The sequence below is a fragment of the Sabethes cyaneus genome, chromosome 2 (assembly GCF_943734655.1).
Source record: "Sabethes cyaneus chromosome 2, idSabCyanKW18_F2, whole genome shotgun sequence".
Classification (NCBI taxonomy): Eukaryota; Metazoa; Arthropoda; class Insecta; order Diptera; family Culicidae; genus Sabethes; species Sabethes cyaneus.
In genome coordinates, this window is record NC_071354.1 from 174,513,320 (window position 1) to 174,525,085 (window position 11,766).

General features: G+C 40.7%; 1 protein-coding gene across 1 annotated transcript in view; it reads left to right on the forward strand.

Annotated features, from left to right (window-relative positions):
* Nucleotides 1-11,473, forward strand: part of LOC128738379 (serine/threonine-protein kinase NLK-like) — a 152,160-nt gene extending 140,687 nt beyond the window's left edge. The window contains 2 exon segments of the mRNA XM_053833458.1: nt 2,840-2,868; nt 2,871-11,473. Coding sequence (XP_053689433.1) covers nt 2,840-2,868; nt 2,871-2,902 — 61 coding nt within the window. The 3' untranslated portion in view covers nt 2,903-11,473.
* The last annotated feature ends 293 nt before the right edge of the window (nt 11,474-11,766 follow it).

The following is an 11,766-nucleotide window of genomic DNA, read 5'->3' on the forward strand; positions in this document are numbered from 1 at the left end:
ATAGACGGGTCAGGCGCCACTGTCATTGCAATTACATGAGACGTATGAAAGCAAAATTGAAATCTGATCCAAGCTTGCCGAAGAGGCAGATAGTGCTCCCGCCATCTGTGGCCTATTTGCAGCGATATTCTCTAGCGTTTTCTGTAATGAAATACTTAGGTACTGCAAATCATACCGGCACTGCCGCTAACAACGTTATTCTTACCGGTCGCGCAATCTCGTCTATTGTTTTTGACGACCGCGTCATACTCCTTGCAGTTGCCAAAATGAAGCATTCGACTTATCTCGGCCCCGATGGAATCCTCGCAACACTTATAGAACATTGCATAACCGGTTTGTTTTTAATTGGAAAAAATGGCGTCACCCGAAAAGCAACGTCGCGAATTTATTTTGCGCAAGCACCTGGAAAATCCTCAATTCTCTCATCATAAATGATGAGACTTACGTCAAGGCAGACTTCCGGCAGCTTCCGGGGCTATAGTACTTCACCGCCCAGCACAAGTTTGATGTGCCGGAGGAAGTAAGGATGTAGAAACATAGTTTGCCAAGATATACATGATTTGGCCAAGAAACACATCATGTGGCAAACGGAGTGCGCCGTTTGTGACTACCGGGGCTGTAAACGGGCAGATCTACCTCAAGGAGCGTTTACAGAAGCATCTACCTTCTCTGTCGAAGCAACACGAGAGCCCTACGATCTTCTGGCCGGATCTATCTTCGTGCCAATATTCAAAGGATGTACTGGAGTGGTACGCAGCCAACGGCCAAAGACATGAACACCTCTAACGCACCGAAACTAAGGCCCATCGAAAAATATAAGGCTATTATGAAGCAGGCACTACGGAAGCCTCCCAAGGAGGTCAAGCCTGGAAAAGATATGAAGAAAAAGTGGATTTCCATACAGATGAAGCTGCAGCTAGGTTGTACAAATCTTTTTGAGTGGAGTTAAGCGTAAGGGGCGAGCATACGGTTATGGTATTGAAATTGAATGAAACAAATATGCCAAGAGCTTACTGATGGGTTATATTTTGTTGTCTGAAAGGATGGATCAGTCAATTAGGTAATTTTCTACAGCGTTTTTTCCGTGGTGCAATTCGATGTGGGCACCCTTTACTGGTTACGTAGCCGATAGCTTCACTAAACGTTCGCAATAATAATATATACTGACGCAATATATACGATCTCTTCGCTGCTTTCGACGAATCCTCTAACGATGGAGTAGATAAATGACCCCGACCTTGCTGACGGCATCAAGCGCTCAAATCACTCTACATACCAAAACTCGAATTTTGAACTAAAACGTTCTATCCGTATTGCTGTTATTAATCGCTGCATGCAATATATCATTCATGCCCGGTGGTCTGACAATTGGATATCCAACGAGGAACTCCATCGTCGTTATCATCAACGGCCGATAGCAACAGAGCGAACTTGAGACTGAAGTACTTGACTGAAATCCACAAGGACAACATTGAAGAAGGAGATCCAGAAGCTCACGGTGAGGCAGTTTTACACCAACGGGTTGTTGACGAGAACCAGTTCTGACGACAGGTGAAAGCCATGGCAGGTAACCGTCGGCAGTGGCGATCTCTAATTTCTTCCATTTGTTCTGCCGAACCGGCGGACATGAACTAATAATAAGTAAGTAAGGTAACCAGAGATCTCAAATATATGGGCTCAACCACTTCAAGTTCATCGCCGTCAGAGGTCACTGTTCGTGGGAGGCAAAGGATGTTTTTTCTGGAGACTGTTCCTACCAAGTATTTGTAGGTTCCATTTTTAGTCTGGCGTAGATTGCTTCCGCTGTCCCAAAGTTTCGAGGACTGATATCAAGGTCGTCTGCGAGGGCTAGGAGCAAGCTAGTTTCGCTGAAGATCGTTAGTCATGTCTCTTATAAATTTTCGTGCGACGTAACATTCCATCCGCTCGAATTAAGCAAACATCCGATAAAGTTCAATTATGTATTTCTTCTAAACCTTATAGACGCGTTACGTTTCTTCACTTTATTATGTTTCATTTGGGCCTAATATTTTAAAATTGACCTTTAAGCTATATAAATGTTAAATTCTGTTAAGGCGGTTAAATTAAGCTTAAGCAATCTAAATAACGGTATTGCATATCGTTAGTAAAAACTGTACAATAATTTATATTTTAACTTTTTTGTTCTGTTTGCACGACTGTGTACTATTAAGTGTTTATTGTGATTCGTCCCGGTGAGAAGGCCTCTCTTGAATGTTATTTGTTTTGTTGTGTGCAACTATGATTAGTTAGAGGGTCGGAAAAACAAGAACTAATATAAGATAAACCGAAATCGGACCACCTAGGTGCAGACCCTTCGATTGTATCTTGTATTCATGATTGTATAAATTTGTCTACGTCCAGTTTAGTGGTATGAAAACAAAACTCAAAAAACTAGTTTTATGTGTCACTACCTAGCTTTCACTACCTAGTTTTTAATCCACGTCATGATGCGCAAGGCGTTCTCTGTTTAGTGCGTTATTTTTATCTTTCCCTTAACAGTTTTCCATTTTCGTCAACTTACACTGACAGCAACCCCAATAACCGATGCTTTTGCCTACATCAGCAGACTAAAACCTTGATGTCACACGTGAAGGAAAATCACATACCAAACCATCCTTTCTACTTGTGATATCCGAAGGCCCAATTCCTTAAAAAAAATGTTTTGATATAATTGCATGACTTGAACTGTTTCTCAAATTTATATTACTACATATTTAACCATAGTGTTTACCATCCTTCCATTTTAACTAGTAACATTAGCGTAAATCAATCACTCCGTCCATGCTGGACTAACCTCTACTGTACGCTATACTTTCAGCTCAACTGTGGCCCATCCTTCGGAACTGCCTCCATCCCCGCACCAATGGGAATGACACAATGAAGCCATGGCAGCCTGAAATTTGTAAACTGTTTGCAAACACACCGTTGCAGAACAACACTGACTCAATACCTAATAAAACAATTTTGGAAAAGTCACATTTACAAAAGAAACCAATTTCGGAGTGACATAAACAACTTACTATAAATTTGATAAACTCGCAAGGACATTAGCGCTGCCAACCGGAGCCAACTCAATAATAATTGTTCGCAAAACAAAACTACTAAAGTCAGTACTACTACTAGCCCCCACACTCTAGACTAGAGAAAGAGAAAGGAAAGACAACAAACAAGGAACGGGCGATGGACAAATCTTAACCAAAACGGAGAACGACAAATTAAGTTTGGACGACCAATGGCGGCCCAACGGACCCCCACTTCAGCCGCCGCAGAGAGAAATACTAGTCGATGTATGATATGCATGTTGCTGCATATTTATAGGAAGCAACAGGAACGCAGTGAAACAACCAAGCGACAACAGCGCATTCAGGGAACTACCTTTACAGTAGGTAGAAAACATAGGGAAGGCGCACCACACCACGTTACTTCCTCTTGTGCGCGACAAACGAGAATATCCGAAAATTGTAAAAATTGAACTTCTATTGAAAAAAAAAGTGATTTATCGTGTCGGGTTAACCTGAAAACAACATTAATTGAGGCAGCGTATTTTCAAACGTAGAAAGTAAACACTTTGATCGTGGATTAAAATGCTGTATATTCGCCTCATTGATTGTAGCGTTCAGGATAGGCTGTAGAAAATAATTGTAAAACAAACCGTCGCAACGACAGTCTGTTTCGGTGTATGTAACGCTGTCAAAAAAGTAATTTGGCAAAGTAACTAACAGAAAAACTCCATACTTTGTAAATCACATACGACAAAAACGGGTTTACGTGCACGGTTTAGCTGACCCAAACTCTAGATTCAGTCTGTTCTGAAAAAAATACTGAAAAGATGTTTCATTTAATAGCGATGTTCAATGCAAAAAAAGATAGGCAGATTACAACAGTGCATACCAATCTGCTGCCGACGATTGTGTGTGATTGTGTGATTTTTGAATCATGTTTGAAAGTTATGCTCGTAGTAGAAAACAAACAACAGTAGGTACATATTCGAATCAATCATCATCAGTGGTTCATGGCGAGTGTCTCGATTAACTTACAACAACGTATCAAACTATTATATATTTATTAGACAATGACATTGTGTGAGAACTTTTGAATAAATAACCACTCGCCTCCTTTGGCGCTAGAGAGTGGAGAATCGTGATTAAATGTTGGCCAGTAGACTAACATAGAAGAATTGAACACCTACAGCGTAGAAAGCATCGCTGCGTCAACGGTATCCTTCGTAGATTATTTATTTTTTAAATTGTCTTTACTAATCGCCTCATCGCAATACAAAAGAATGCTAGAAAACCACTTCACGTGGGGTTTTAAATATGTAGCATGCATGCTACGCTTCTTACGGAAGACTTTTTCCATCAATGTGGTTTGTCACCCTTAGCATTGCAAATTGCATCCATATGAAACATATCAAATGCAGTTTTTTCCGGATTAAAGATAGCAATAACAAAGAATATGTCGGATATATTTGTACAGTACAGCGAAGTCTTGCTACAAACCACCGTAGCAGTTGGTATGTGAGCGAGCATGTACCCGGTAGACCATTCTACAGTTTCAATATGTTTTTACGATATTTTTATTGCAGTTTGAGCATTTGTTTGATTCAGTTTCACGTGTAGGTACTGTCGGATTTCAAATGCAGCAGCTGCTCTATTTTAAAAGTACTCATCCATTGCCAGATGTACTATACTGGAAACTTTATCGACTAAAGAAACAATTTTAAAACAATAATTGAGAATTTGAACATATATTGGAATTGGAAAAAATGTGAACAGAATCAGGTGATGGTAAAAATGACTTGAAAGTATTACGTTCCCCGAGCTGATTCGAAAACTTTTCTAATCATACTTAGAAGAAATGTTTTTCGAACAAGGCCAATATTTAAACAGCAGGGCATAAAATGGTTTTGGGAAGAATGATACAGTTTACCGTTTCTATGAGTTGTAGTTATGAAAAGTGATTTGTATTTCCTTACTAATGGTTGGAGGATATATTATACACCATAGTGCAAGTCCCCGGCTACTTCATTGCAATACTGATATTGGTGTAGCCAGAGAAAATGTTTTAAGAAAAGCTTATTTAAAAATTATTCTCATGTGGATCTTGAGTTTTTATAGACCGATTGGACCCTTTCCGATCAGAATCAAATTGTATGTCTAATACACGTCAATTGGAATTCAGAATATGGTTGCCCGACCGGAATGTAGAACAAAGGTGAATTATTCTTGCAGAAAATGAAAACTAATCCCAGAAGATCTCGATTCCGCTTTCAAGGAGATTACGCCTGGGGGAAGGTGGAGCCCATCTGTTACAATTTTTCAGCCTTAAACCAGCTTTTCAATCAACTAAAGTTAATCAGTAGTAGACAAGCTTATGATAGGACCTAATCATATATAGAAATTCACCTCCATTGGTTATAAAACCCGTAGACATTGTAGTGAGTGTGCTACATCGCTACCCACCGTCTTGGATAAACTTTTTTTTCAGACAAAAGTGTGTACCGATGGAGACGCGTGATAATAATAGTGTAAATGAAAACTTCATGACCCAACAGAAAGAACAAGAATGGTACGTTACGACCACCCCATCCGCAGGCAACCATGTTTTCGCCGCCAACATCTCGTGTGTGCGAAAATGAAATAGCACTTCACCACTGCGTTTCACTCAACTGCCAACAGTCTGATTTGGGCCCGCTGTCAAATTTTGAGCCCGGGATAGAGATTCCAATAGGGTGGTTACGACGTTTCAAATACGAGATGCCAAATTATTTTGATACAGTTCTCTGCCGCTGCGTAGCCACTATCCTATGATTTATCGCGGGACTTGCAATTGTCCTGTACAGTAGCTGTTACCAATATGTCGAACAAAAAAGCAAAAGGTAAATTTGGCGTCGGAATGTAGCTCTAAGACTTTGCTCTGCTTTTTAACTACGACGGTTGATCGCAGACGGATGTTATTTACATTAATTTCTCCGCAACTTTCGATATTTTGAACCATCAATATGTTCGACCTCTTCTAATTGCCAAACCAAACCAATTCGCTCGCAAATGGAGTCTATTCTGGAACACTTTGACATACATGTCCAGCTCCAGACTCGCGCTTTGACTCTTTGATCCGTGAATCGGTACGGTAAACCAGCTACAGTCGCTTCAGTACAATTACCGGTCCTAATTTCGCTGCCTCTAATTTAAAGGGACCTCCCATAGTGATGCAGTTGATCCCGATGATAGGCCGTGGACGTATGTGAGATCTCAACCCCGTTTTCCCTTTGTACTGCATCTTCCGAAGCCGTGATGAGTAACAGAAGGTTTGACAGTGCATTCTCTTGTTTCAGTCCATCCAACGCAACGTCATGAAAGTGACTGAAGTTTTGCTAGCCATTCTGACACTTTTCTTTTAATCCAACCAGCGTCGTTCGAACTATAGACGGTAGATAATCTACAGACGCGCAAAGAGAAAAATTACATAGTCGGCAACACTTTTTTTGTTTATTTTATTTAAACAGTTTTGGACACCCGTCAAAATTGGATCAATCTTCCTATAATCAACAGTAAGTTGCGTGAATCGCGAGGTATGTTCCGTGGAATTTCGCGAATTGCGACGCATATTTTGTAAATTGAACAAGCCAATTGAATTTTTTAAAGCATTATATGATATATTGAAGGTAACTAATCCATATGTTGTTAGTAAATCAATAGTTTGAGTTTTAACATTTCAGGTAGATTACAAAACTTAGTCTTCCTTGCCTATACGAAACACAAGTTTGTTTACTTTGCTCATTTGGAGCCTCGATTTGACGGTTCGATTGGTGTTTTATGCCACGCTCTTTGCGCGTCTGTAGATTATCTACCCTCTGTAGTTCAAACCAGTTTTAATCGAATCAGCCCAATGATGCCGTAAGGTATCACTTGACACACTTTATCCTACTTGCCTTATAGCGATAATTACATTATTTGGTAACTGTAACGGATACCGTTCATCGGAAAATATCTTATTAAGTATTTGAGCTTTGTGCCTTGATGCAATAGCATCTCGAATTTGCTGATTGGACTGAATTTGCGGGGAAATTCTGAAATTCTGGGCAGATTCGGATCCATTAGTTTCGATAAAAAATTACAGCTAGTTTTGATTGACTGAATCAAACTCACTTACTTGCGTTTATTGGTTTATGTCCGCCGGTCCGGCAAAACAAGGGTATGAAATCAAAGATCCCCACTAGCGGCGGTTACCCGCCCTGACTTTTACCTGTTGCCACGCCAAGACAGGTTCTCGTCTGCAGCCCGGATGTCTTTGGCAAAGCTGCGTCACCATGAACCTCTGGGTCTGCCTCTTCTACAATGTTTCTAGCGGATTTCAGTCGAGTGCTTCCTCAAGATCTGTCTCCGCTAAGATGCACCAAGTTTCGCAGGCATACAATAATACAAAAAAAGCCTTGGGTTATATATGTCTTTAAGACTTTACTCGTCTCTCGACAGATTTCGCTGCCGGTTATTAGAGCACAGGACATTTACGGGGCTAGAGCAACGATCTAACTGACTCGAGTAGCACCGCCCAGCAGAGATTCTAACATACGACAACGACTTGTTTTGTTAGAACAGCACCATGCCTCGAAGCTAGCTGGACTTGAAAATTCAATTCTTGATATAACCAATGGGCGTTTCATCCTCCCAACCTTTTGTCCCTACCAACTAGGAAGTTGGTGAGATTGTCCGTGTTCACTACCATAGGCTTAGTCTATACTAGATTGACTGTCCTAGTCAGCAAGGAGCTCTTGAAGAGGTTATCTAATTTGCGAACAAGACTATGTTGTCGGCCAGTCAAGGTCATAGGTCATAGGTCGAACTGCTTCATCGTAAAAGGTTTCTAAGTAATGTTTCAAATCAAGCGAGACGCAAGCGTACGATAAAGAACTGGTGGTGCTGTGTGCATAGTCTGCTACCTACATACTCGCAAGCGCACAGCTTCGTAGCGTCTTGCTGTACAGCCCGCTAACGAAGCCAACAGCTCGTGAGCAGCTAGCAGCTCATGCGATCTAGCGGCACACTAGAATGTATGGAAATAGATTTAGCATTACTTCTTCACAACTTTCTTCATTTCTTCTTCATCGTGATCAATGTGCAAGCCCGAAGGTTCCTAGAAAAGTCCGAAAGAGACGCTCATGCCAGTGTGTTCGTTAGAACGAGAATCGTATATAATATCGTGTGCGAGAATATTAGACCGCACGAGTGTGGGCTTCGCAATACTGATTCTGAGGTAATCCTCGACTTTGACTACTGTCAATCACCCCTATTCTGTATTTCGAACGAATCTTTATTTCGTTCGACTTGTTTCGAATGAGATGTTTTGCCCATTTGATTTTGCTGGCGGAAATTGCGTTCGTAACAACTTTCGTTCGAAATACCAATCCGTTCGAAATATAGAATAGCTCCAACTAATAACTCCATGTTGTTATTTCCTCAAAACTCTGTGACCTTAACGGCCCGTGTTGTTTGAACCAATCTTCATATTGAGGTCGTTCAAGTGCATGCGGACCGAGTTGGGTGTAGTGTAGAAGCTTTCTTTTTATCATACAGTTCGACAGCATCTATTGGAGAATAGCACTGGATTGCAGTAAGCTTTCTAACCCGTGTTCCAAATTTGGTCAAATCTTTCGTTTATCGGTTCCTACTTTATCAAAGTAGGTACCGCCGTGGTATCGAGGTGGTTCTATCAATCATCCCGCCATGCAGCCATGTCGGGGTGGAATCGATTTATTAGCAACGCGCTTGTCGACTTTGCTTTGTCTTTACGAACACACGCGGATTTTGTTTTTCGAAAGCGTGCACGCGCACGCGGTTGGTTCGCCCGGACCAAAAGTAAAATGGCGGACTCAGCCAGGCCGGGGTAGATCGACTTGCCAGCAACACGATTCTTCATCTTATGTCTCGTTTTCAACGAGCACTCGCGGACTTTTACTTTTTACACGCGCTCGCAATTGGTTCGAACGGACCGAATATGATTTTCATCTGGAAATTTAGTTGTCAACGAAACGCCTTTTCGTGTTCTGACGGTCAGTGCTGCCAATTGGCTAACGGTTCATATCCACACTAAATTTTCTTTACCTCAATTTTGAGTTAAAGTTACTAAAGGTACGTTACCAAGATGGCTCGCTTTCCTTGCAAGTTTAGTCAGTTTATCCTGCTTGGCAAGGGTCAGTATAATCCATGTTTCGATACGTGTCCGTGTTTCCATGCTAACGGTCGTTGTCATTAATCCAGATCGATATCTTCTTTCATTTTCAGTAACTTGTTTGTTTTTCGTGTATCCCGCTGTAGGGGCTCTGCCATTTTAGACGCAGGTAGGAGCCGCATTTTCCCCTTCCCTGTCTGTGTACGATAACTTAGGCTACGTACCTCAGCCGGTACCACGCGGAGACAGGGATAGCAGTGTACACAGGCGGTAGATTTGCACACATTGAATTTTTGCCAATTTAGAACTCTCCCACATTATAATTAAATCAATCGATACAATTCGTGGAAAAAGACAGATTTATTCTCCACATTTCATTACGTCCATTCGCGGTAGAACCAGAACAGATTTCACTCGAGACACTCTTGCCGAACCAGCGGAGAAACCTATCCAGCAAAAAGGAAAGGTATAATTTACCTAAAAAAGCAAACACATAAACGGAACTGATTTCGTCCCAAGCTGTGAGGATGATAACAATAGAAAACTGTACAGTAGTGTGTCTATTATAGTATGTTTTTGTCTCCAAGTAGCATTAGTTCCAACAGACAAACACAACTGTTGTAGTATCGTAAGCCACTGCAAGACAGGAGAGACAAACTGTTTTTTCTTTATGTAAATACTTTATTATGTACTGATTTCATATAATTTACTTTTTAGTTCACCCATAACATAGTACACCTTAATGTTTGGTCTTCATTTTTTGCACTATAACTTTCTCGCCCTAGCGTGTCCAATACTATTGAAGTTGAGACAGAGAACACTAGGTCCTTTTTTCGGAAAAACTCTTAAACCAACAAACTGCCCATACATAATTCGACGTCTGCTCCAATTGACGAGCGCCTCGGCGATAATGGCCGCCTCTGGTGTACTGCGTTTGTGACGCAGAACTTTCTAGTTTAGCACTATATTTTCCCTAGTTTATAGAGTAAGATAATAGCAAACTGAAAAAAGGAAGCAAGCAGCTGCTCACAGCAGCGCCTCGATACAAAAAAAACGACTGTGACGAACGACCAGATGAAATGCAGCCAAACAGAAGAAAAATGATAAATAAAATCTTTCACGGAGATCTCATTAATTTTTTGTCATACAGTAGAGTTAATTTTCCCCCTACCTTCCAATCACGATTGCCCCCAACTACGGTAGTGAGAAGTTGGCACAAATATCTAGAGGGGAGGCAAATGAAGAGAAAGAAATGAATGATAAATGAATTATATATAATTAAGTTCGATTCACTGCGTCTATCAGTAATATTCGATTTTCCTGCCTCGGCGATGTTTGCTAATATTCATTTTCCGCCGCTTGCGGGACTGACCGATGGCAAGCGAAAAAGAAAGGGAAACATAAGGGATTCCGAATAGTTTAAATTAAAGGTAGAGATTGAGGAGTGTGTGCTAAGGATAAGTAGAAAGGTTGTACATAGCAAGAACAGGCAGTTGGCAGATCATTGGCACCTTTAGCGGAAATGGTTTGTCCCGAATGACGCTAGCAAAAGAGTAAAGCACAAACACGGTGCTGTTAGAACTGAACCATTCTACTAGAATGGTTCGAAAGGATAAAAATACTAAAACTGTGGTGTGATTAAAACAGCTAAATGCAGTTGTGTAATACAAAAAAATAGATTAATTCCTAAACCAAGTGTGGTATTTTAAGCGAGTGAGCAAGAAAATAATCATATAAAGGAAAAAGCTTTACCACGCGGAACGCGAAAAGGGTGTGGCTGCGTGCTGGCGCTACTTAGCCAAGACACAAACACGCACGCGCCATTGGAGCGCTCACGGCGCTCCACGGTAGGAGTCCCCTTTCGCATGCCGGAAAAAAAAGAAATAAGACTTGATTTAGAATCGTTCTTTGTAACGTTTAATCTTTCGTTAGTTTACAATGAGACTTCATAGTTTTAATTCTTATCAGTGTAAGATACCAGCAGCTCATTTTATTTTGAGTTTTGCATAATGATAGTGTAGTAATACATGGAAGCAAAGTAACGAACCATCACGGGCAGCAGCACGGTGCAGCGTATTTCGCCGCGGTTTTGACTAGTAACTCGAGAGAAATAAACGCTCGCCGCTGCCAATTTAAACAAATGGAAACGAGCATGAATTGAGCGAATCGCCAAGAGACTAACTACGAAAGCGTGAGAAAAAAAATCTTAACGTAAAGAAAACTGTATAATTAGAAAAACTGTAAAAAAAATTGTAAAAAAAATAGAAAATCAAAATGCACTTAAACCAAGATAGAACACTTGCTTGTTTTCTTTATTTTCGCTTTCCCCTTGCCTCAGTTCTTGCCTGTCGTAATTTGTGTTGCTCAGTTTTACTGGTTTTCATATTTGGTTCTACTTCTTACTATGCCGTTGAGTTCTAGAATTTTCTGTTCCTTGTTTGTTGTAAGGTTTTGTTATCTTTTGATATTGTTTGCATCCGTTTTACATACAGCAGAGCTTTCTATAGTACAAATGAAGGCTAATTTCACACGATCAAAATTATATCTTTATCTTATTGCTCTGAAATTAATTTCCGA